The 26,222-nt window shown below is 38.7% G+C and overlaps 1 protein-coding gene across 4 annotated transcripts in view; it reads left to right on the top strand.

Annotated features, from left to right (window-relative positions):
• Positions 1-26,222, top strand: part of MME (membrane metalloendopeptidase) — a 111,579-nt gene that overhangs the window by 5,629 nt on the left and 79,728 nt on the right. For all 4 annotated transcript variants that reach the window (XM_031957548.1, XM_031957552.1, XM_031957549.1 and 1 more), the window contains exons 2-3: positions 130-296; positions 1,361-1,396. In XM_031957548.1, the coding sequence (XP_031813408.1) occupies positions 140-296; positions 1,361-1,396 (193 nt within the window). In that variant the 5' untranslated portion in view covers positions 130-139. The remainder of the gene's footprint in view (positions 1-129; positions 297-1,360; positions 1,397-26,222) is intronic.

Consider the following 26,222-nt stretch of genomic DNA (forward strand, 5'->3'; position numbering starts at 1 on the left):
TTCATTTTGGGGCAGGGATTTTGAGTGGCCCTTTGAACAATTCATCTGCTAATCCACTGTCATCTTTCAGTGTGTATAAATGTCACTTAATAACTACTGAGATGTGTGCCATTTTCTCTATCTTTTCAGAACTTAGGTTATGGGCAGATCCGAAAGCCAGATGGATATAACTGAAATCAGCATCCCCAAGCCAAAGGCAAAGCGATGGTCCGGTCTAGAGCTGACTCTTTCCGTCCTTGTGCTTCTGCTCACTATCATAGCGGTCACTATGATAGTTCTTTATGCCACATATGATGGTAAGTCTAAGCAGACCCCCCTAGCTCTAAAGTGGAGAACTAAATCAGTCGCGTGCTATAATAGTTAACTCTGGGAATAATGGACATTGTGGGTGTATACACCAAAAGCTAATTACGTGAACACATTTATATGAAAATAGGCATCCGTATAGAGAGATTTCCCTATTTATTCATATCGCCATCTATTTCTGTCTATCCATATCTGTATCTATTTCTGTATCTAGCTATCTGCATGACCTTGCATAGGTCACATACCTTCTTGGGAATCAAATTTCCTGAAAAAGTAGACTAAATTACATCTCAGTTCTTTTTCAACTCTAAACAGTCTCTTGGGAAGAAAGTCAAAAGTTTTCGAATGCACTCAGTATGAAACATGCGATACGAAATATGTCATGAGATCACCCAGGGTCCTAAAATAAGGTGTTCGAAGTTTGAGCTGAGCTTTTAATTACTTTAGCCTACTTAGTTCATGTGCTTTTTTTATCACAAGACTCATGCTGCGATAGAATATTGGAGTTGGAAGGGGCCTCCCATCCCTTGTATGGAAAATGAGGGAAAGAAAAGGGAAATCGCTTTTCCCCCAAAATACAAAATGTGTCAGTAGCTGATCCAAGTGTAAATAATTTTATCTGAATCGGGCATATGGGATTTCCTGCCAGAACTGAGCTGGGAGCTCACTGCTCTTGGCTCATTGACATTCGGGAAGGACTTCCTTGGAATTTAAGAGTAGTGATTCAGGTCGGAGGAGTTTGCATAGAAAGGATTAGTTTCTTAATGGGAAAAGTGATTAGCAGGCCCAAACAGCTGATTATTCCACTTTATGCAGGAGCTTAGCAGATATGATTCTCTCCCTCTAATACAAATCTCACTGTAAACACATATATTTGTCTTTATCTTCCAAATGTAATGTATATGGTGTGCCTTGATACATCATACTTGGGGTGCTATAGTTTACTGTTAATGAACCATCCATTAAAATGACAAATCTTAAAAAGAACAAAAATAGGGCAAAAGCTACTGGTGTACACTTTTATCTCTAAGTTCCCCCCCTTTTTTTTTCCCAGATGGAATTTGCAAGTCAGCAGATTGCATAAAATCAGGTAAGAGGATGAATTTGAAATCAAATGAATGATTGTTTCTCTATGTGTCTTCCACCTACTCCCCTTCCCCATCCTATTATCTAAGTGCTATTATCTTTACCTTTGCATCATCAGCTTTATTTACAATTCTCCTGGCTTATTGATTTATCTCTTAGGGTCATATTCAAGGAAAGTCAAATATATTGAAATTATTAAATACCTTGGTTTAGTTAGTCTTAAGAAAAAACTACCCTTTTTGAAAGAAGAGTTCACCTTAGTTAAAAATTAACTCTGAATCCAATTACATTCCAACTTGGGGAAAAAAGGATTTTGTCTACGGGAAGCATTTGAAGTGGAGTTCCATTTGGTTTCTGTGCACGTGACGGGTCCAAAGCCCAAATGCTGGCTAATGTCTTAGTGGGGAAAAGCCCTTGGCAAATTAATTAATTGGGATTCTGCTTCTACCTCTTTTAAGGCTATTGGCCAAGATGCTACATAATTTCAAGGTTTGTGGTCTTGTCTGAGCCCAGGGCAGGATGATTGAAGATATTAAGAATAAAGGACTTAGGAGGGAAATTGGAAACGGGAAGTTTCCTAACCAGGAGATCTGGAGCTCTGCATTGGGCTTCTTCCTTAGGAACTGGGTCCTTCACTGGAAGGGAATCTTCAAGCTGCAGCTAAAAGGATTACTTAGTTGTCAGGTCAGGGCTTTGTCTAGAGGCCAGAGGTCCTTAGTCATTTTTGTGTCGCAGACTATTTTTGTTGAAATGCTCTGAATAAAGCACAAGATTACAAAGGAAGCAATTATGTTGAAATCTAGTAAGTTCCCTGCTGGACCTCAGGTTAGGCACTCCTTGGTCAGGTGTGGGTTGAATGGGGTGACCTTGCACCTCTTAGACTTGTGATCCTATGAATCCTGAATTTATTTACAGACACATTAAGTTTGGATATGCAGAGAAAGAGAGGCACCTGGAAGTTGGCGGTAGCAGATTAGAGTTCAGCAAAATGGTCAGCACTAGAGATTTTTAAGACATCAACATGAAAGTAATATTTGAAGCCATAAAAATGATGGCTCTCTCCTACACAGAGAGAAATGAAAGGAGAGTTTGGAGGAATCTTACCAAAATTGGGGGGAACCAGAGAAGGAAAGAAGAAGAATTAGTTGTCAAGAGAGTAGAAGACATGTATTAATGGATCCCAAAGGACAAGGAAGGAGAGGATGTTTCCAGGAGGTAGTAGTGTATGATGGTTCAAGAAAACTGAGGACTGGGGAAAGACCATTGGATGTGGGGGATATTGTCTTAAACTAGAGGAAAGAGGCAGAGATATTTCTCTAGCTCATTTGATAGGTGAAGAAACTGAGGCAAATAGGGTAAAGTGATTTACTAGGGTCACACAGCTGGGAAATGTGTAATCTGGAAGAGGAGTCTTCTTGAGTGGCACTCTGTTTACTTTAGTGCCACCTAGCTACCCTAGGGGCTTTACACTACAGTGGAAATGGCATCAAGTTTGGATTCAGAAGACTATCTGGCAAGCTATTTAACTAACCTCCCTGAACTCCTGATCTGGAAAATGAAGCTGTTGGACTCCATGGGCTTGGAGGCTCCAGCCAGCTCTAAATCTTTGATCATATGGTCCCTCAACAATGGCCACAGGGCTGGACCATGGATAATAATGTAGAATGAACTTGACATTTGTAGTCATAGATTTCACTTTTGAAGGATAGCATTGGGCATATCTCACCTAAACAATCTACTATTCCAGCTTCCTAGACTCTGCTCCCCAAGAAACATGCTTTTGATACAACTTCTTGCTGACCCTATATTTCTCCATTTTGGGGCCTCCAAAGAATAGGAAGGGGAAAAAAGCCCAAACTCTTGTGTCATTAATGGTTCTTAGGGAGTTTGAGGAGCAACCTAGGTCTAGACTGTGATATAGCTAAGTATGAGCTCTAGGAAGTGGAAGGCTCTAGGGTTTGATTTATCTTCCCAGGGGCCAATTGCTTTTATATTTGAGAGTCAGTATTGGGAAGAGATGTTTACAGCTTTTGAGAAATTCAATTAGGGCCAATGAAAGTTCTGATTAAACCCTATAAAGGGCTGAAACTCTTTGAGTTAATGCTTGGAAAATGACCCTTCCCACTGTTCTGTGCTAGCTTGATAATTGGTGTATACAAGGAATTGTAGGAGGGATTAGGGGGTGGAATAACTATCCAGGGTCACTTCTGGGTGGGAGATGAAGAGGAGAGGATTCTGCATCCATCCAATTCACTCCTACCCATAAAGACCAAGGACTTTTGCTTATCCTGACTCCAGCTGATTCTAAGGTATCCAGGGTGCTAATTTGGTCATCACAAAGCCTTAGATTCAGAAGAGTTTGCCTAACTTGTAGGGAGAAGTTTGCTTGAACCCAATAGGCATCAGCCACTATAAGACTCCCCTTGGGATATTTTTATTTTTAAAAATCACCGGCAAAGATACCAGCTCATTAAGACATCTTTTTCCTAAATCGTGTATCCCATCCTATCTTCCTCTTAATCCTATTACTTTCTTCCTAGGCTAGAAGGCACCCTGAAATGGAAGATTCTCTAGAATGGGGCCTTGACAGAGAAAATGTCTAAAAATAATAGCCTCTCTTTTTTCCCCCAAATATACCTGCTAAAAATCCATCTATTTCCTCCCCATGTCCCTAATGTATCATCACTGTGCCAGTTGTGAGAATATTAGAAAACCTTCACATTAAATGTTACTGGCCTTCCTGGGAAAATTGAGTAGATAAGGATATATCAAAGCTCCTCTTCAGTCCAGAAAAAAAAATCTAATTTTCTATCCCAGAAAAGAGAACTATTTTTGAAGGCTGCTAAATATTATTACCTGCTGTGTAAATTAGGAGAACTCAAGGGAAATCCTGGAAAGAAGAAACCATTAGAAGAGGAAGAAAATGGCCAGGAATGCGTTAGAACCCCTTACGAGACCCAGGAGAGTGAAAACTCCTATAAAGAAATCTTTGAAGAGTGAAAAAGTAGGCAGTGACACCCAGGGTACCAAACTCATAAGTGAAAATGGCTTACAAATGATACTGGCTCTTAGCGTGGAAGGGTATGGTGAGACAGGAATGCTTGCCTCTTGGGTCCCATAAAGTCAGAGAACAGAGGAAAAAGCGCTGTGAAGAGAAAAGAAAAGATTGCTTAAGGTGGAAGCCATGGGGCCCAATAGTGGAGTCAGTAGGGCCTGCTGAGATTTCACATTTCATCCCTGATTTTTAACTACCGCTATCATATTGGGCTTCAGTTTCTTTTTCTGTAAAATGAGTGGGTTGGACCATGTGGCTTCTAAAGGTCTCCTCCAGTCCCAGTTTATGCTTTACAGGTGATTCATATAAAGGATTCTGGATTTGGAGTAAGATGATTTGATGTTGCCAGAGTTTCTTGCCTGTGTGATTTTTGAGCAAGCCCTCTAGGCTTGTTTCCTCCTTTGTCAAGTGAGGAGCAAGTTCACAGCTTTAAATCGGTGATCTTATGATCTTATACACACTTCTTGAAATGTATAGCTGTCCTGGACCTGTGAATATACTCATCAAGGGAACGTCCACTAAGAAAAATCCACCAGTAGATTGGCAACCAATAGTCCTCAAGAGCTTTCTGGGGCTCGCAGTGATGGTGTGACCTATGTCTGGGTTCTCTCAGCCCAAAAGTGAAGCCCCCCTGAACTCTTTCCGAGTGTGCTATCCTGTAATTAATTTGCATATGGGTTACTCTAAATGATTGTTGAGATTCCTTCCATAGCTCAAATGGAGAATGTTCCCAAGCATCCTAGGGCATCATAGCCAAAAAGACCTGAATTCATATTCTGCTGGAGGGCACTTTAACTCTCTTATCCTTAGTTTACTTCATTTCTAAAATAGGGACAAATAGTACTTCCTTCCTAGGATTCCTGCCCGCGAGGCAGAGTGTGTGGACCCTGGAAGAAAAGAGATAAGGGCAAGGCAAATTCATCTGATCAAGCCTCATTTTAATGGGTGCAATAGTACAGATATATATAGCTGTAGAAAAGAAGGCAGGGTTTGTTCAAACACAGTACAGGGTGGGGGTCCTAGACAAAGGGTTGGTATCCCGCCCAAGGATGAGCTGCTCAGATGTTTCAGGTGGCAGGAAGCTCTATGATGCGATTAGGGGATGCCTAGATATCTGCCTATTCAAAGTTAGGATGTGATTAGGAGATTCCTGTTCAGGAAGTCTTTGGTATGATGCGATTAGGGCCGGCTCCCCACAGATTCTTTCTTTCTCTGTTTTCATTTTTTTCCCCTGAGGCAATTGGGGTTAAATGACTTGCCCAGGGTCACATAGCCAGAAAGTGTTAAGTGTCTGAGGCCAAATTTGAATTCAGGCCCTGACTTCAGGGCTGGTACTCTATCCAATACACCAACTAGTTGTCCCTCTTCCCAGGATTCTTGAGATGGTCAAACAAGATAACAGGTAAAATGCTTTATGAACTTCAAAGTTCAGCATAAATTCTAGCTGTCAGTGTATCTTGTTTTTTAATTAATTAATTTATTTTTATTAAATAACTTTTTATTGACAGAACCCATGCCAGGGTAATTTTTTACAACATTATCCCTTGCACTCACTTCTGTTCTGATTTTTCCCCTCCCTCCCTCCACCCTCTCCCCCAGATGGCAAGCAGTCCTATCCATGTTAAATAGATTACAGTAGATCTTGGATACAATGTATGTGTGCAGAACCGAACAGTTTTCTTGTTGCTCAGGGAGAATTGGATTTAGAAGGTATAAATAACCTGGGAAGAAGAACAAAAATGCAAGCAGTTTACATTCATTTCCTAGTGTTCTTTCTTTGGGTGTAGCTGCTTCTGTCCATCCTTGATCAATTGAAACTAAGTTAGATCTTATCTTTGTTGAAGAAATCCACTTCCATCAGAATACATCCTCGTACGGTATCGTTGTTGAGGTATATAATGATTTCCTGGTTCTGCTCATTTCGCTCAGCATCAGTTCATGTAGGTCTCGCCAAGCCTCTCTGTATTCGTCCTGCTGGTCATTTCTTACAGAACAATAATATTCCATAACATTCATATACCACAATTTACTCAACCATTCTCCAATTGATGGGCATCCATTCATTTTCCAGCTTCTGGCCACTACAAACAGGGCTGCCACAAACATTTTGGCACATACAGGTCCCTTTCCCTTTTTTAGTATCTCTTTGGGGTATAAGCCCAGTAGAGGCTGTCAGTGTATCTTAAGTAAGTATATCTTAGAACTACATAGCTTGTATACTTAGTATATAGCATCTGACACATAGTAGCTTCTTTTCGTTTCAAAGCATTGGTTTGTTATCATTGCTTTGTTAATATCGGTATATATTAGTTTAAAGGATTAAAAGCAATAAACAAAAGGAAGTGATTGTATAAACATTGAAATCCCTGTGGTTTACAGGGCCCTGCTGTGAGGAACCAGGGGAGTTCCAAAGGTACTTCTCCCATCCAAATCCCATGGTTGATCTTTGGAAACAATAGAGTACCACTAAGTATCTTCAGTGAGCGAAAGGCTGATTTGCCAACAAATATTATTTAAATGGCCATTACAACATTGGGGAAAGATGATGATACCTATTTGTGGACTGTTTATATTAGCTGTGAAATGTGCATGAAGGAGAGAAAGGATTTGTTTTCCCATTAACCGAATCAATCAGTCAATGAGCAATGTCTTCTGGGTGACGAGCACCATGTCATAAACAAAGACAAATAAAATCATCTCTTTTCAACACAGCTAATTGGTTCGTTCAGTGGATAGAGATCATTCAATTTGAAGCTGAGAAAAGACCCAAGTTCAAGTCCAGTCTCAGAGACTTACTAGTTATGGAACTGGGCAAGTCATATAAAGTGGGGATAATAATAGAACCTACCTGCCAAAATTTGGGGGAGCAAATGAGATATCTGTTGAGCATCTGACTGTAGTAGGCAGTTAGTGAACATTTGTTCCCTTCTCCCTCCCCCTTCTCAAGGGTAGAATAGTCAACAAACATTAAGTGCTTTCCAAGTACCAAGAACTGTGTTAATGTTTGTGAAATATTTTGCTGAAGCTTAAAGTACCATGTGTTAGCTAGCATTACTATTTTTTGATTGGAAGAGATAATACTTATCAACTAAGCCTTTATAAGTAAATTCATCATAAATGACAGCATTTAAAATGACAATATTTTAACAGTTTTAGAGAATAGACCAGATGTTACATAGAGGGTTATGCTTGAGTTGTCTTTTTTTTTTTAATAATAGCTTTTTATTCTCAAAATAAATGCAAAGATAATTTTCAACATTCACCCTTACAAAAATCTTGTTCCAAATTTTTCTCCTTCCCTTTTCCCCAACTTCTCCCCTAGACAGCAAGTAATCCAGTATAGGTTAAATGTGTGTAATTCTTCTATATATATTTCCACATTCATCATGCTGCACAAGAAAAATCAGATCAAAAAAGAAAAAAAATGAGAAAGAAAATGAAAGCAAACAACAAAAAGTAAAATTACTATGTTGTGATCCCCATTTAGTCCAGACAATGCTCTTTCTGGATGCAGATATTGAGCTAAGCCTTAAAGTAAATGATTCTATGAGGCAAAAGTGAAAGAGCAGGCTACCCTAGGTATGGCTTATTGTCAGAGCAAAAGAACAAAGATAGGAGTTGGGAGTATAGAGATGGAAAAAACGGCATTTAGTTGGTTTACAACAAAAATTCTAGGCAAGAAAGCAGTCTTCTATACTAGGGTCAGGAAGGTAAGCCTGGACCAGGTTGTGAAAAGCAAGGTATGCTTTTTAGAGATGATGACCAGTGTTAAGGAAACAACATAAATAAATGATTCAGAATGAAGAGCCAAATAAAAACCAAAAAAAGTATAAGACTCTCAGACATCACTGCTTTGGTGTTTACAAGTACTTTTCAAGAATATGTTTTAATAATTGCAGGTAGTAGAAAAAAGATCAGTTTGATTTAGAGGCTGTTGAATGTTTCATCCTGTTCTCAGACAGAACTAAAAACAAGTGACCTCTGGGTCAAACTGCCCACAAGCCCAACTATTTCACCCGAAATTATTTTATATTGTTACTGCGGTGATTAAAAATAATTCTACTGACTTAGGTTTTCATGACCCTGAACCATTGCAGGTCATTTTCAAGGTACTAAAAAATTTCCCTGTAGCTTTTTTGCCCCTTTCACAATTGGAAACATGATTTGTCTCACTTTGAGCACAGGAGCGTGTGCTATCTGATGGCATGAATAGTTTCTCGGGAATCGGACAGGAATTAAGTCCAATCAACTGGAAATTTAACTTTGCTCAAGTTTTAAAGTTCAGAGTAGATAATTTCTCTGATTTTCCCACTCCAATAGAGATGGGTCAAATGGTGATAATCAGATGTAGCCAGTCCTAATTCAGACTCCTGAACCAGTGCCAAATTCCCATGTTTCCCAACAGGCAATAGCTGTGTGCCCCTGGGAGGAGCGGGGTTATTAAGTCAAAAGCATTGTTTCAAAGAGATAGAAGATTTATCATGTGGGCCTAGCATATGCCCAGATGAGTAAAGATCTATTTATATGGTTTGACTTTTGCATCGCTGGGTGAATGAATTATTATAGAGAAGCCATAACATAACTAGAACATAATAATGACATTTCCTAAAATTTATATAGTACTTCTTTTGCAATAGCTTTCCTATTCATTAGCTTATTACCATATATAGTACTTCATTTTTTTCTTCCATTGTACCCTGTTTGAATCATGTAGTGTTATATACATTTTATAAGGGAAGAAATAAAGGCACTGGGAAATAGTGGACAGTCAGAAAGATAGGCATTTAAATTCAACTCTGATTTCAGATGCTGCCACTGACCCTTCCTAATTTCAGGAAATCACTTAATGTCCATGTCTGTAAGGCAATTTTGTAAGATTTATTGACTAAGAAACAGTGGGAAAAAGTGTACTATATTCAGAAGAACTTGTTTGAAATCTACTTTCTGTAAGTTTCCTGATTTGATAAAATGGGACCTAACTGTCTTCTAAGATCTCTTCTAGTTTTAAATATTATCTGTATATGACCAACAAGAAATGGAAGGAACACAAGTTGTAATTCTACCCCTATTTGGAGGGTTCTCCTTTAAGGAAAGAATAGTAAAATAAACAAGCAAACAAATAAATATACACACATGCTATATATATAAAACATAACATAATATATATGATCTATAGTATATGTATATAATATAGTAATCTTTCTGGCTGAAGATGTTGAGCAAAGTCTTGAAGAAAGTAAAGGATTCTATGAGGTAAAAGTGAAAGAGCAAGCTATGACAGGTGTGAGGTACTGTTAGAGCAAAAGAACAAAGATCAGAGTTGGAGTGCAGAGATGGGAAAACAGCAATCTTATCATTGAGAAAACAGACACTGAACAATCAGGTCCTAGATAAGTATCTTGACAGCATGCTCAATCCTAGCACCTGGAAGTCCTAAGTTCAGTTGAGACACCCCTAACCTCCCCCCATTTGTCCTCAAACTTGTCTCTTTTTTTGAGACTTGCCCAGATTGGAAGCATTAATGATCCATGATGGGCCCAACCTTCTTGTCAGTCTGCATGGGAGCTGTGACCTCTCTTTCTTAGCCATATTGGGTTATTGACATCATGTGCCCCTTATTATCTTCTGTACTCTCCTGGCCATTTAGGGTTCATCAGATTGTTTCTGAACAGATATCCACTTAACCTTAGCTCTTTTGCAGCTCAGAATACTCCTAATTCAAGCAATCCAGCAGCCTCGGTTTTCCCAAGTAGCTGGTATTAAGTTGTATACTATCCCCTACCTTCCAGAGTTCTTTCTGGTCAGATATACTCTTGACAATCCAGTGGCAGCCAAAAGTAATAACACGGTCCCTAAGACTACTTTCAATTATTTTTAATAGTATTTTCTTTTTCTAAGTACATATAAAGATAGTTTCATTCATTTTTGTAGAAACTTTTTGTTCCACATTTTTTTTTCCTTTCCTTCTTCCTCCCATCCCCAAGAGAGCAAGCAATTTGATATGGAAATATGTTTAAAAGAATTGCATATATTTATATTTCTCATGTTGTGTAAGAAAAATCAGATCAAAAGGAAAAAAAACCACAAGAAAAAAAAACCAAGCAAACCAACAACAGAAGAAAAAACAACATGAAAACACTAAGCTTCAATCCACATTCAGTCTCTGTAGTTCTCTCTCTGGATACGAATGACACTTTCCATTATAAGTCTATTGGAATTGCCTTGAATCACTGCATTGTTGAACCAAGTCCATCACAGTTGATCATCACTTAATCTTATTACTATGTACAATGTTCTCTTGATCTGCAATGATTTCTCTAATTGGTTATTACCCAAAAAGCTGACAAGCAAATAAATGATTGGAGGGCTCCAACTTTCCTTTCTATAAGAGAAAGTCCTCTCTAGCAAACACCAGAGACTTCACATCTTGACTTAACAGTTGGCAGGCTCTTGACAGGCATCATAAAAAAAGTCATAAAATCAGAGCTCTGTTTGGTAACTCCACACGTAGCCCTAAATGGATATTTTTTTCCTCCAAGCCCTAAGTCAGGCAGCACTTGGAGAATTCCTAGAGGCTCAACTGCCAGGTCTGAACGCCCCTGACCATAGAGAGTTCTGTGATGATAGAAGAGAGCCCATGGTTAGACAGGGAAGTAGTTCCATAGAGATGTTCTAGTACAGTACAGTCAGAGGTTCCCCCTGGGTCACTTTAGGTTAAACCTGGAGCTTCTCTGAGAATCTTCTAATCTGTAAAATGAAGGCGCTTGTCTAATTCCATTCTGGCATAGAATCATAGATGTAAAAGTGAAAAGGAGCCTGAGGAACACAGGCAACACTTCATCTGGCCCTTCCTTTTTATAGTTGAAGAAATGAAGACTCAGGGAAGAAAGTGGCTTTCCAAGGCCACCCCAGGAGTGTCAGGAAGCATTAGGACTAAGATCCTTTTAACTTCAAAGTCTTTTAGCTCTTTATTTAGAATTCTATAAAGTACAATGAGAATACTTTTTTTTTCCAGTATTGAAAATGAAATAAACTAGTAATGCCTGAATCCATATCGAGCAAGAAAAAGAATAGAGTATGCAGAATTATGATACCAGGAGCTGAGCATCTTTTTATTAAGTTGAGTCTGTTACTGTGATACTCATCTCAGAGAGAAATTGAAGGAACTAGTCTGCTAACAGTGTGGTGTGACTAGTACTTAAAGAGGGAATAATTTTATATGTGAATCATAATATTTAGTAGTATAAGTAATAGTAGTATATATTAGTATGTTAGCATATATACTAAGAGTAGTATATGTAATATACTAAGAATAGTATATGTAATGTGCTAAGAGTAGCACATGTGATGTACTAAGAGTAGCATGTGATATACTGAGTAGCACATGTGATATACTGAGTAGCACATGCAATATATTATGTACTGTTGCACTTAGTAATTGCACTAATGCATGCAATTACTAAGAGTAGTATATGTGATGTACTAACAGTAGGACATGTGATGTACTAAAACTAGTACATGTAATGTACTAAGAGTAGCATGTATAATGTATTAAGTGTGGCACATGCAATGTACTATGAAGAGAATGTGTAACTACTAAGAGTAGTATATGTAATTTACTAATATGTTAGTAATATTTGTAACAGCAATAAGAATACTAATAATACTATTAATACCCTAAATAATAACTCATTTACCTGGCATCTTAAAGTTTATGCTAGCTGACCCTTGGGGAGTATCTGAAGATTTTGCAGAGCACTTAACATAGATCTTCCCATTTGAGGTACTAGAGGACCTAGCTATCCTGTCCTCCCATTTTACAGATGAGGAAAGTCAAGTTAGCAAGTATTTATTAAAAACTGTATTTCAGGTACTGTACTGGAGATGCGAAGAAAGGCAAAAGTTTATTCCTTGCCCTCATAAAGCTTACATTCTGATGGAGGAGAAAATATAAACAACTAGAGCTGTACAAGGTGTATATAGAATAAATGAAAGATTCACTCTGAGTAGGAAAGGCATTAGAATACAGCAGTTTAGAGGAGTCCAGTGCCTTCCCTATTATTGTAGAGAGAATTATTTATTAAAGCTCAGGTTTTATCTCAATCCAGACTTGCCCTTCTCATGTACCATGGATTTAGTATAAACCTTAGATTTAAATCATTTATGAAAATAATATCATTTTCCCCTGACTATCCAAATAACTAACACAAATATTATCTTTATCTTGGGTTAATTCTCAGTTCTTTTGACTTCTTTATGTACAATAGTGTATATAGTAAGATCGACCAATAAGAGGAAATCTAGGTTTTATACTATTGGACACTGGTGATCATCCAATAGACAACTGATATCCTTAATTTATTCATGCGAAGAATACACATGGCAGGTGACATGTCCATATCTATACAATCTTAACTCCTTAGGAGAATAATTTTCAAGGTGAGGTCTACAGACTTCTGAGGTCCCTTTAATGGGAATCTGAAGACCTTTTTTTTTTTTTTCCTAAGGTGTCCACAAGATCAAAACTAATACCAAGATGTTTTAAGTGTCTAACATGACATGCATTACTAGGTCTGACCCATGTAAATAAAAGCTCTTTGGAGGAATCCTCAATTGTTTTTAAAGGAGAGACCAAGATGTTTAAGAACCAGTATTCTAGGGGACAACATTAGAAGCAGGGAGGGGGGGGGGGGATTCATGCAAAAGCTATTGCTTTGATTTGGATCTTGATGAAAACCAGAATGTTGAAGGATCAAGATTCCAGGCAAGAGAGAAAGGAGATGGGAAGGGGTGTTAGTAAATCAATATGACATGATTATAAACTGGATGGATAGCTAGAATCCTTGGGAAGGCCAGAAGGGGACAGATTGAGAAGGGCTCTGAATGCCCAACAGAGCAGCCATCCCATGCCAGATATGAACCTATTTCATTCTTTCTTTCTAATTTTCTCTATCTGCAAAACTAGAATCAGAAGTTTTTCATCTTAGGGGAATGACAAGAATTAATGACAGTCTATTTCATACTTCATACGCCTCAGAGAAATGCTCTATAAATAATACATACTATTATGGCATGAAAATTACCAATGCATTATTAGAAATCTTTAATGAAGAACAAAGTACTGTTAATATGTTTTTGAAGAATTCTGGAGACAGTTTGGCAGAAAGACTGACAGGGGTTGAGAAAGATGTTGCCAAGGAAAACTGTGATTGGTATTTGAGACTTGCTTTGACAGCGGGGTTCTTAACACTTATTTGCTATTACCTCCATTATCTGTGATCCAAGTTCTGGATCTGCTGGCAACAAATAGAGATTAGAGCCATGATGATAATGCAGATAACTATCCCCGGGCCAGCATTGCCTGGAACTCACAAGTGTTCTGAAGACCCATTTGTTGGCCAAACATTATTAAAAGTGCCTCCAAGCCCTTTCTGATTTCTACACCCCATGAAGCTCATACTGGGCCTATCCAGGCAAAGTTGTTTTTTTTTTTTTCCCTATTTCACCAAAGAGCTTATTCCCTGGAGCAGATCAGGAAGGAAGGAGTAAAGAACAAAGAAAAAGCAGAACCAGGGATGAAATTGAGGAGATAAGTTTCCTGCAAATGGAGAGACTCTGTAGTGATGAAAGAAACCAGTTTATGCAAACCCCTCCCCAGACACCTCTTTCCTAAGCCCCTGCCTATCTCCAAGGAGAGATAATAGGGTAGGCAGGCACAGAGCCTCTCAGTTCCCTTAGATAGTATTTTTTTCCAGTGGGGAGAGAAGGGAAAAGAAAGGGAGACATGGGATTTGGCAAGATTTCTAAGTTGGTCTTTGATGTTCTACTATCACCCCATGGCCCTCCACCACCTGCCAGTGTCTTTTTCTCTTAGCCCCATGGGCGTTAGTGTACTCTGGCTGCCCAAAAACTATAGCCCCAAATTGAGCCTTTTTTTTTCTTCTTATCACATGTACCCCCATAAACTAAAGAAATATGATCTTCAAACATCTCACGTTGAAATCTTTAGAAACAAACGGTTCAATATTCCTGAAATTCTTGTCTAAATCCATTTCTTTTCCCTTGATCTTTTTTTTTAATGACAACATTGTTGAGAGTTGGCCACATCTAGCGATTGACATCTTATTATGAATTAGTTTAATCAGAAGCTTTCAGTTTGATCAGAACATTTCTTGCTGAGAACTGGGCAGCAGGAAAGCATTAGATACCTTGGGAAATGGAATATGTGCAAGGGGAGATAGCAACTCTTTCTTCTGAGACTTCACATAGCATTTGTTTATGCCCAATTCTCACGGGCATCATCGTCCATACCAGACTTCCTCTTCAAGAGGGCAGGAAAGTAGTTTATGTGATTTTGCATCTCCCCCAATGCTTTAGACAAACAGACACAGACACACACACACACACACACAGTACATATGAATATTTGTTGCATTGAAATGAGGAGAATGAGAACCAGAAATTAACCTCTGGTTTCTGTGATTTTGTTTAAGGTTGGTCCATAGCAAGGGCAAGTATACCTGCTATTATTATTAAAGAAAAGGTCCGAAGACAGATTGTTAATATACTCAAGGATCTTTCTAATCATCTGGGGCAACCCCTTTAGGAGAGATTAAAGCACTTGTCATAAATCATGCAGGTCTTATTTATGGGGTATGAATTATATGCAAATATAATTATGTTTAAATAAAATCATTACGTTTAAATGAGGGAATATAGAGAATTTATAGAGATCTATTAGAGAAAGAATCCTAGCAAATAATGCCTTCCTTCTTTCCATTCTCTTCCCCTCCTCCTTTTTCTCCCTTTTCCTTCTCTCCCTAAATTCCTTCCTCCCTACTTCCCTAATTCCCTCTTTTCCTCCCTCATCCTTTTCTTCCCTTCCCATATCTATTTCTTCCCTCTTTTTTCTTCCTTCCTAACTTCCTTTAGTTCTTTCCTTCTCTCTTCCTCTTCTCCTTTCTTTCATCTTTCCTTCCCTCTTTTAGCACATAGTGGGATGTTACCAGAAGTGCTAACTTCTAGCACATAGTAGGTACTTTTACAAATATTTTTTGAATTGAATCAAATGCTTACTGGCTTGTGAACCAATACAGATTGTGAATAATCGTACAGTATATGTTGGTGGGTGGAGACAGACATAAAGAATTACCAAATTTACTGCAAAGCATGCCTGGCCTGGGGCCATTAAATTTTGTAGAAACTAGGTCATATGTTAATAAGAGAAGAGTCTGTCAATCTCCATAAACTTTTACAGCAAATGAAAAGGAGGCAATATTTACAGTATTCCTGCTACAAAGTTCATATTTTCTCTGATAGCAATCACAGTTTTGTGAAACAAATAATAATATTTCCATGTCTACAAAGGTCATATGATGATTTCTTGATTAGCAAACTGTCTCATGTAGCTTATCTGGTTGACATGTTGTCATAGTTACTCTCATCTCTTGATAATAGGTAAGCGGAGAAGGAGGGTAGCCATCTGCCAGGGATAGTGGAAAAAAGACTATTGAATTAGATGGAACAGTTAACCAAATGACCCCTCAGATTCCTTCCATTTCTAATTTTGTTAGACACACGTTGGCCACAAATCAGAATGCCAAGGGCTTGTTTGGGCTTCTTAATAGATTATTTTGTTTTTCAATCCCTTGAAATGTTTTGTTAGAAGCTCCAGAGGCTAATGGCTAGAGGGCTTGGCTCAGTCAGGAAGACCTGAGTTCAAATTCCACCACTGCCACTTGGAAGTTACCAAAGATGTTCTTCTTGCAAGATGGAGTCATGGGTTCATAGATTCAAAACCAGAAAGGGATCATCTGCTCCAGTCCCCCTGCTTGGCAGATGCACGCATTTGCCTAAGATCACAGTGATCAGATCACATTTCCAAATCAGTTTCAATATCTGCTGGTTGTATGACCACAGGCAAGCAAATCTTTTAACTCCTCTCAGCCTCAGTTTCTTTATCTGTACAATAGGGATTCGACACTTTGACGTCCAGGGTCCTTACCAGTATGATTTTTGTTCCTGTTTGAGTACTCCTTCCACCACCTTCAACCTTCTCTGCTTGAGGCATAGAGAGTCAAATCACCCACTCAGGGTCACTCAGAGAGTGCTGACTTTGAATGTTAACCTTGAAACCAGAAGGTGTCACCCTATGTTCCTACTTCATCCTGGTTCTAACCTTGAAGCAGGTTGGGGGATTCAGTAGGTAACTAAAACAGCATAGGAGGGAGGGATTTTGGGAAAACCTTTGTTCTCTGGCCTGTGAAAAATGGGAAATTGGTGTTTTCAACTCAACTTGAGTTTTCTGAATACAGACACATCTGGTTTTCTTCATCCCTACTCTCACTAACCCAGATGAGGAAACGGCCTCAGATATTTTAAGTGATTTAAGGGTCACACAGTAGGGAAATGTCTTTGATGGCATTTGAAGCTTAGACCTGCTGACTCGCACTCTGAAGGCCCTACATACAGCCTTCTCTTAAAAGAGAAGTGAACATCTGTGCTGGAGACTATCAATATGGTGTAGTCCCAAGCTTGGGAAACTTTGAATACAGCTTTGAATCTCTCTCCTCACTTACCTACCCCAGCACCAATGTCTATAATATATAAAGATATATATTTTATATATGTGTGTGTATAAAAATTTAAAAGACTATGAGAGAGGAAACCAACACTTATTAAGCACCTTCTCTGTGCTGGGCACTTTACAAATTAAATCTTATTTGATCATTGTAACAATCGGGCCATATTGGAACTATCATTGTCCCCTTTTTACAATTGAGGAAACTGAAGCAGGCAGCATTTAGTGACTTGTCCAGGGTAACACACTTAGTGAGATCATATTTGAACTTGCTTCTGCCCCATTCCAGGCTCAGAGCTCTAACCAGCCACCAGTTCATATTCAGAACACGGTATAACCTCAGAGCCAGGAAAAGTTTCACCTCCTAGAAATTTGTGGCTTTTTAACCCCTCAATACTCTAGGGCAGCCTTCTAAGCCCCTCAATTCCTGCAAATTAGACATCCAGCTTGGATTTCTCTTCCCTCGTTTGCTCCAAAGTGCCTCGCCTGAGTCTAACACTGTTGCCAGACATTCCGCTGCCTCTTTCTCCAATCATCAAGTATCACGGTCTGTCTCTACTGGGAAAATTCCTTACGTGAGAGGAGGAGCCCGTGTAAAAGCAAGAAAATTGGCCTGGAAATAAAAAAAACTCTGGTTGTACAGATTGAGAATCCCCGAGACAAAAATCGGTTAGCTGGCCAATCACATTGGTGCAGAGAATTACAAGAATTTCAGACTTCTCAGGTATGAGGTTTAAAAAAAACCTTGTTGGCTTTGGGAATTTACTCAAGGAAGACTTTGCTAATTAAGAGAAAGAGGAATCTGCTTGAATTGCTATTCTTTGAAATAGATGACCGAGGCCCAAATGGAAATAGAAGCCAGTTCTTTTTCACAATATTACAGAAGAATCGGTTTCACCTCCATCCCACCCCCACTTTCTATGTAGGAAAATAATGAGTAGGATGATAGCAGCATGTTGAATTCCTCGGAAGAAAAGCTCCATATAATATGTGTTGTTTTGTCAAGCATAACGTAATTATTACTGACGATGATAATTACCATTGTCAGAATTTTCAATGGGGTACCTGACAAAGAAGAATGAATCAAAGTTCCTTCTGCCTTTAAGGTGTTCCTGGGAAGACATTGCTTAGAAGGGGGACAGCACTGGTCCAGATTTCTTAGAGTGAAGCTCCTATTAACCCTGTCATATAATGAAACTGAATTCAGCCTACCATATTGATTTTCCTTGTTAATTTCACCCTATTCCAAACTTTTCATTAAACCCAAATTCTCACCTGGACTTCCATATTTAATGGGATGTGTGACTATGGGTCAATCACTGCATTGTGCTGGTTGGTGAGTGCCTCAGTTCACCCACAATATTATACTCTTGCCATCTGACTTGGTTTACATGCATACCTTTGTCTTTTTCCACCTTCTTTTTAGTTAAGGAATCCTAATGAACACTATTTGTAGAAAAGATGGCCCCATCTGTTTTCCTACCGATCCATTCATCATCTCTAATTTTCCAAAAGATTTAATACTTCTTCATGATCACCATTCTCTCCTTCTGTTAGAATACAAGCTTCTTCAAAGCAGGGACCATCTTTGGTTTTGCATGTATATCTCCAGTGTATAGTTAAAAGAAAAAAAAAAGTGGTTTGTGTTGAATAATGTCTATATCCCTGAGGCAATTGGGGTTGTGACTTGTCCAGGGTCTCACAGCTAGGACGTGTTGTATCTGAGGTCAAATTTGAACTCGGGTTTTCCTGACTTCACTGAGCCACCTAGCTGCCTACATCCCTTCATTTCTTAGATCTTGTGATCCTAAACTATTTCATATGCTTATTGTAACTTTTTCTGTCCTCCCTGATAATCTTATTCAGAGATCACATAAATCTCCTTTCCTCCTACACAACACATTTCATGTTAAAGCATAGAAATAGCAGCTGACCAGAAAATAATATGGCAAAAATGAGCAGAGCCATTGAGATACATGGCTAGACTAGCAGATTGGGTCATCAAAGTAGTATTTACTTGAATGGTTATCCTCATATTGAAGGGTTGTCATGAGGAAAAAAGGGATGGACAAAGGAGTGAGGGATTGCTAGTAAGTACATAGCTTATGTGTCCCACTGGGATCCGTGGATCTAGAGAGAGACCCTCAGTGTGCTATGTAGACATCTGGCAGAGCAAATGCACTGACTATCTATCTATCTATCTATCTATCTATATATATACTTTGAAAGATGTCATAGATGAGTTGCATTGCAAATTGCAGTATTGGAAAGAATACTCAAATTCATAGTGACTCTGTCAAAGGTTGAAGGGACATGAAAGAGATTAGCTAATTTTTAAAAGAAGTTTTGGCTTGTTTTAAGCCAAAATGAACCTCTACACCTTCTCTAGGGCCCAATGATTCAAAGCCAAGGAATATGAGTCTCCTGGAAGTGGTCACATGAAGGTTGGATGGTTTTCTAGTTTAGCTATGGCTGGCACTCACTGGCCACTGAGATTCAGTGATATTAATTATTAAGTTAGTAAAAAAATTTCAGAATGAAAAATCAACTTCACATTTATTATTCTATGAAATGAATACATTAAAATCGTCAGTTGTTTTTCAGTCCCATTTCCCATTTGGGGTTTTTGTGACTGTTTGAGGTTTTCTTGTCAAAGATATTAGAGTGGCTAATCATTCCCTTTCCCAGTTCATAAGGAACTGAGATGGACAGGATAAAGTGATTTGCCCAGGATCACTCAGTAAATGTTAAGGCTGGATTTGAATTTGGGAAGATGAGTCTTCCTCATGCCAGGGAAGCACTCTATCTGTTGTACTCACTTCTTCCCCATTTTAAAGAGAATTGTCTTGAGACCCAAACTGTTTGCAATAGGAGGAATGATAGAGTAAGGTGAAAATAGGCCCAGTGAACTGGGACAGATTTTTCCTATTATAAATTAGATGTCTTTTTTTGTTGGTCTTTACTATTGAAGTCTCTACCTCCTTTACCAACCTCATTCCCAAGTTGCTCTTTTCATCTTTCTAATCTAACCCAAATATTCTCTCTCAAACACTGAGGAAATGATCCTTTGCCCTCTTCTCTATATTGCTCTAAGACAGAATGGATTGCTAAAGCCCTAGTTTTTTGAATCTAAGGCAAAGCTTAATTAGCCACCAATCCCCCATTCTTCTCTTCATTCCAAATCAAAATCTCTAATTATATCCAACTTCTTTTTTCTTACCTGGCATCTCCCCTCTCTAACTCATTCCTTTTTTTTTTTTTTTTTTTTTTTTTTTTTAAATACAAAAGTCTCTTCTCTCTCTGGACACTCGGGTCCAAGTTTTCATCTATGATTTAGTTGGACAATGTAATCCTTTAGCTAAAGACTCCAAATTTTTCTCCATTGTGAATTCATTGGTAACACTTAATTTTGTTTAATTCATACACAAAGCATGCTTGCCCTTTGGCTTAGAATACCATAGGTGACAGACAAGTTATATAGAAAAAAACCTTGTATATAGTGGGTTTTTAATAATTGATAAGGGAGAAGCAAGAGCTATCCGATTTTGTTTTGTTACTGTTTCTTCTGCCAATGCCAATGATTTTTGGATTGGAAAAGAATGAACAAAAATGGAGGCTAGGGGGTTGTTTACCCAAGTAAGGAGATAGCAATTGATGATTTGCCTGAGCTGTATGATTGGGTCCTCAAAGACCTTGTGGATCTGAATGCCAAGTTTGCTAGTGATATTCAAAAAGTCATAGAGAATGAGAAATGGACCTTAGGAATGGAGAAAGACAAATATCCTGATTATCAGAAAAAAGGGAAGAGATTTAAATCTGCTAACTGTAAATTTATGAGTCTGGTTCCTGGGGAAATTCTAGAATGGATTAATTATCACAAGGAACTCACATGGCTTCTTCATGCCAGACTAACCATATTTATTTGCTGTAGATGACTCTTAGCTAGATTTTTAACAAAGTGTTTGATAAAGTAGCTCATGCATTTTTCTTGGAGAGGACTAGGTGATAAATACAATTAGATGGTAGATCAGAACTGGTTAAGCAAGGATCAAACATTTGATCTCAATTTGACCAGAGGTCTCTAATGGAGTGCCCTCTGGATCTCATTGCTTAGCTTTGCATTGTTTAAGGATTCAGATAAAGACATCAATGGTATGCTTATTTAATTTTCAGATGACAGGAAGGTAGGAGAAAAAGCTAATAGTGAATGACAAAGTCTAATTCGACAATAAACTCTAAAAGAAAAACTAAAAAGAGACTCCCTGACCAGGGCATTGGATACAATCTAACAAGATAAAAATATCTTAGAGATAAATGTAACTAAAGTTTTATACTTGGTTTCAAAAGACCAAATTAATGAAATTAAGAAAGCATAGTTAGGCTACAGTTTGTCTGCAAAGGATCTGGGTGGGAGATGTTAATGGGATGGATATCAGTAATGTGATTGGATGATCAAAGGGGTTCACGTGACTGTTGACTTCTTTCAGAGATCAGAGGATAATGGGCTCCCCCAAAGTTTCCACTTCAAAATCGGACCCTGTAGAGAAAACTAAGCTCAGTTGTGGTCCTCACAATTGGGCAAAAGCATTGCTACCCTGGAGAGTTTTCAGGGAAAGGCGATTCAAATGGTGAGAGACAGTGTCATATGGAATCTGCTCAGAGCAACTGGGGATCCTCATCTGAGAGAAGAGGAGACTCGGGGTGACATTAGATTTCTCTCAGAAGTATTCGAAGAGCTGGTGCATAAAAGAGGGTTGAGATTTGTCCCATTTGGCCTTTAGGAGAAAAAATTAGGAAAAAATGGGCAGATGTTACAGATGCAAATTAGGTTTGGTGCCAGGAAAAGCTGCCTAACCTTCAGAGCTATTTTCCAGGAAGTGTTTCCCCCATTACTGGAGGTAAAGAAATTAATAATTAATTGTCCCCTACATTGTTGTAGGGATTAGACTAGGTAAGATAGATAGCCTTTTGAGGTCTCCCAGCTGTGGAATCCTATTATTCTGTTATGCTTAGCAGAGTGCCTGGTGCTTAAAACATTGATTATTTTATAACAATTGTTATCATTACAACAACAGGTCTTATTTGTAGGCCTCATTTTAAGAGCTAGAAGGTTCCTCATTTTGTGGTAAAAGGAACCTAAGGCTCTGAGACATTTGTTAGACACCATATTCGTAGCAAATAGAAAAAGGAGGACTTGACTCTAGAGTCAAGTCCTCTAGGTTCTAGCTTCAACTCTAACACTCTTTTCCACTCTTTTCCCCTCTGCAATTTTTAATATACTCTCCTAACAACGATTCAGTTAAGAGAATTGTACAAATAAAATATCCATTTAACAGATGAGTAAAGGAAACCGTAAGGAGTATACTCGGGATAAAAGTAAAAATAAGAAGTGGAATCAATCCACTAAACAATCCCAGACTAGGTGTGATTCAAGAGACTTAAAAATATATTGAAAGATCAAGCAATTACTTTTTTTCTTAAGTTGTCAGATTTCAAAGAAGAAAGATTTCTGGAAGATGGAAATATGCTTGTAGCCTTCCTCTGGGTAGGAGGAAGGGGCCATTCTTGCCTTGTGCCATTTCTCTTTCTGAAAACTCTATGAGGATCCTTGGTAAATGGTAACATTTTGGGTTGAGAAAATGTTTTAATAGCATCAACTGGAATGCTTGACCACACTGCCCCTTCTTAAGGTGGGGGGAAGATCATTCCTTTCCTAATGTTTCTATTTTGAATTGGCACTTGAAAGCTAAAGTAAAAGAAGTCAAGAATGATGAAGAGAAATAAGGATGTCTCTTCAACCTTTGCAATAACCTTCCTTTAAAAAGAGAACATTATCCTTCATTAACATCATAATCAACATGCAGCCTCCAATAACTTATTTTAAGTGATATATGGGATTTAAATTACATTGTGTTCCTTAATAGCTTGTGCTGGAGAAAAAAGTCTTTCATGATTCAATATGCAAATCAGACTTGAAAAGAGAAATTGCTTTCAGATTTATGGCACTTTGCCACCTCGGTAGCACAATGATGAAGGGCTTTGGTTTATAACAGGAAATGTGGCTGGTTTATTTGTTTTGCAAGAGTCACCAGGAGCATTATCAACAGATCCCCTCTCGCTTGTGGACTGTGCATTTGCTCTGTCTGGGAAATGAGGCAAGAGAATCCAATTGTCTGAACGCTACTAATTTTTGTGTCTCTTATTTGATGATTCTTTTTAGGAAGCAAAACATCTAGGTATTTCTGTGACGATCCCAGTGATTTTTTTTTTTTTGAGTGAGGTTAAATAAGGTGAGAGAATGAGTCTACTACCATTCATCATTAGAGATCAATTAAGTACATCATTGGTTAAATAGTAGATGAGAACTCTGAGTTTAAAATCAGAGAAATTGAGTTCAAATCCCTGCTGTTGTTCCCAGTTTTTTAAACTATGAGTCTTGATCCCAATGATGACTGAATGTGGGGGTCCTGAAATTATGTTATTTGTAAATGTTTGAATTAAGTAGTTGCCTATTTTTTATACCTGGGGTCACATAAATTTCTGAAGCAAAAAGAGTCAAGAGTGGAAAAAGTTTTAAGAAGCTTTGATCTGGCTGTCTTGACTGGACTAAATACCTTCTAAGGACTCTTCCAAGTAATTATGACACTAAGAGTAATGATTAAGGTTTGCAAAGCATACAACAAACATCTAATTTGAACTTTACAACATCCCTGTGATGTCAGCACCCCGAGTATGATCTCCCATTTTACAGATGAAGAAATTTACCTCAAAGTGTTGTAACTTCGGGCATGTAGTTAGTTAAGTGAAGGAGATCAGATTTGAACCAGAGCATACTAATTCTGCATTTAATATTCTGGGTCTCTTAACCATAAATTTAAGCTCCTGAATTATATGGTTCAATACTGCTCCCAAAAGAGTTGGATGGAGATAAACCAAAAAATCAAAACCCTTGTCTGTAGGTATTTGGGAGTATATCAGTTCACATAATGAAATAACCAGATTCTTCATCAGTCTTTCCAGCCCTACCTATGTTCCTGATATAAGTAGCTGATCCCTTTCCTTTAGGTATCATAGACCTGCATCTCTGATAAATGTGTGTCTGGTCATCCCCCCAGCCTTTAAAAGTCACCATATTTTACACTTCTTTACCCCTCCCCTTTCTACATCTAATCTTATCATGAAATAATGTTCATTCTACCCCACAACATGACTGACATGGTCTGTCTCCTTTTCATTCCACCTAATTGAGGCCCTCTTCACATCTTGTTCTATGGCAGGAGCCTCTTAATTGCTTCTACTCATCCGGTTTCTCCTCCTCTCCAACCCATCCTATTTATTAGCTGCCAGTGTAATTTTCTAAATACATTGGTTTGAACATACCTCTGTCCTTTTTTTTTAAATAAGAGAAAAAAGTCTGCTTTAGCTCCCCGTTGTCTACAGGATAGAAAAAAATAAGTTGATTCAATTAGAATTCATGGGTCTTCCCCATCTGCCTCCATCTTGCCTTAACAGATTTATTTTTTTTCAGGTAGTCTCTTTGTCAGCCTAGGACTATGCCATGTGTGGAATACATATTTAATAACTTCTTGTTGAAGATCCTGGGATTTTACATGATCCACGATCTTCTCACCTGCTCTTGCACATTGGGGCAGCTCTCTCTCCTGGCTGGAGCAAACTTCCTCCACAACGCTGCTCTTTCTCTCCTTTCGAGGCCTGCCCTGATCTATCCCTGGCTGGGATCTCTCCCTCCCTCTCTAAATCCTCATCTCTAATCTTTTCTATCCATCCTAGCCTGATTTGGAGTAATGTGAGGGCAGGTTTTCCTTCCCTACTTATCCATGATTCCTTGAGTGGGGAGCTAGCTATTTTTTTCCCTCACTTCTGCATTTCCAGGCATGTAGTAATCATAAATCATTTAATTTATCTGAATTTCAGCTACCTCATTTCTAAAATGGTGGTGGTTTGGGCTTGGTTTCCTTCCAGCCTCTATAGCTTTGCTTTGAAACAAATGTAGTAAGGACTGCTTATGGTCAATCAGGAGTTCTTACCTTTGAGTATGTTGGCCAATAAAGCACCTACTAAGTGCCAAGAGCTGTAATAAGTGCTAGAGCTATAAAGAATGGGAAGATTTCAGATTCCTTCTCAGCATCACATTTCTTTTGAAAACCAGAGCCCTTTTCATATAACAGACCCGATAAATATTGGATAAATTGAAATTCAGACTTAAAATTGTGCAGTAGTTCTAGGGCACACATGAGGAGCAACTGTCAAATACGGGAGCGTGCTCCGTAGGCCCTGCATGCTTTCCCGTGTAGCTCATTTTACAGTCATGCCTTCATTCTACATTCTTGGAGAGTGAGCCTTATACCATGGCTTGCCTTCTTCTCCGTTCCCCGATCCCCTTGACAGTTCTTCCAGTGGCTTCCTCGCTCTTAGAATAACTGACAGGCACTGACAGGTTCCTGAAGCCGAGCATATTTTAGGGATTGCCTCAGACTTCCCTATTTGTCCTTCAGGTCTCGGCTAAAATCCTGCTTTTTAAAAAACCTTTCCCAGTTTCCCCCTCGGAAATTATTGTCGATTTATCGTGGTGCTGTATCTTGAATAGGCATGTTGTCTCCCCCATTAGGGCAGGGCTGGGTTTTGCCTTTCTTGGCGTCCCCAGAACCTTAGCACACTGCTTGGTACTTGACTTAGAGAAATGAACTCGTGGTAGTTGTAAGAGTGGACAAACATTAGCCATGATGGCATCCGGCCAGTGGCCTTCTTTGGAATTGGGGACACAGAAGGGAGAAGGCTCTGAGCCAAGAGTGACTTCACGACTTAAGAACCTGCCATCTAAAAGGCACCTGTTCTTCCTGTTTCCAGTCCATCAATTGAGTCCATGACCAAGGAGCATGGGCTGGAGGAATAAGTTATGGAAAGAACATCAGCTTTCAGAGGGAGGGAGACTGGGGAGGGAGGGCCGGGCTGCCAGCTCTGCTTGTGACCTCAGGCTCTTTTGAGGATCAAATGAGGTTGTATTTGTAAAGCACTCAGCACAGTGCCTGGCATGTAGTAAAGTAATAATAAATCATTTAATTTCTCTGGATTTCAGCTACCTCATCCCTAAAATGGTGGATGGGGAGTGATTTCCTTCCAGCCTCTATAACTCTTAGCTTTGCTTTGCAAGAAGTATAGTAAGGATTGCTTATG

Source organism: Sarcophilus harrisii, chromosome 3, assembly GCF_902635505.1.
Source record: "Sarcophilus harrisii chromosome 3, mSarHar1.11, whole genome shotgun sequence".
In the NCBI taxonomy this organism is placed as follows: Eukaryota; Metazoa; Chordata; class Mammalia; order Dasyuromorphia; family Dasyuridae; genus Sarcophilus; species Sarcophilus harrisii.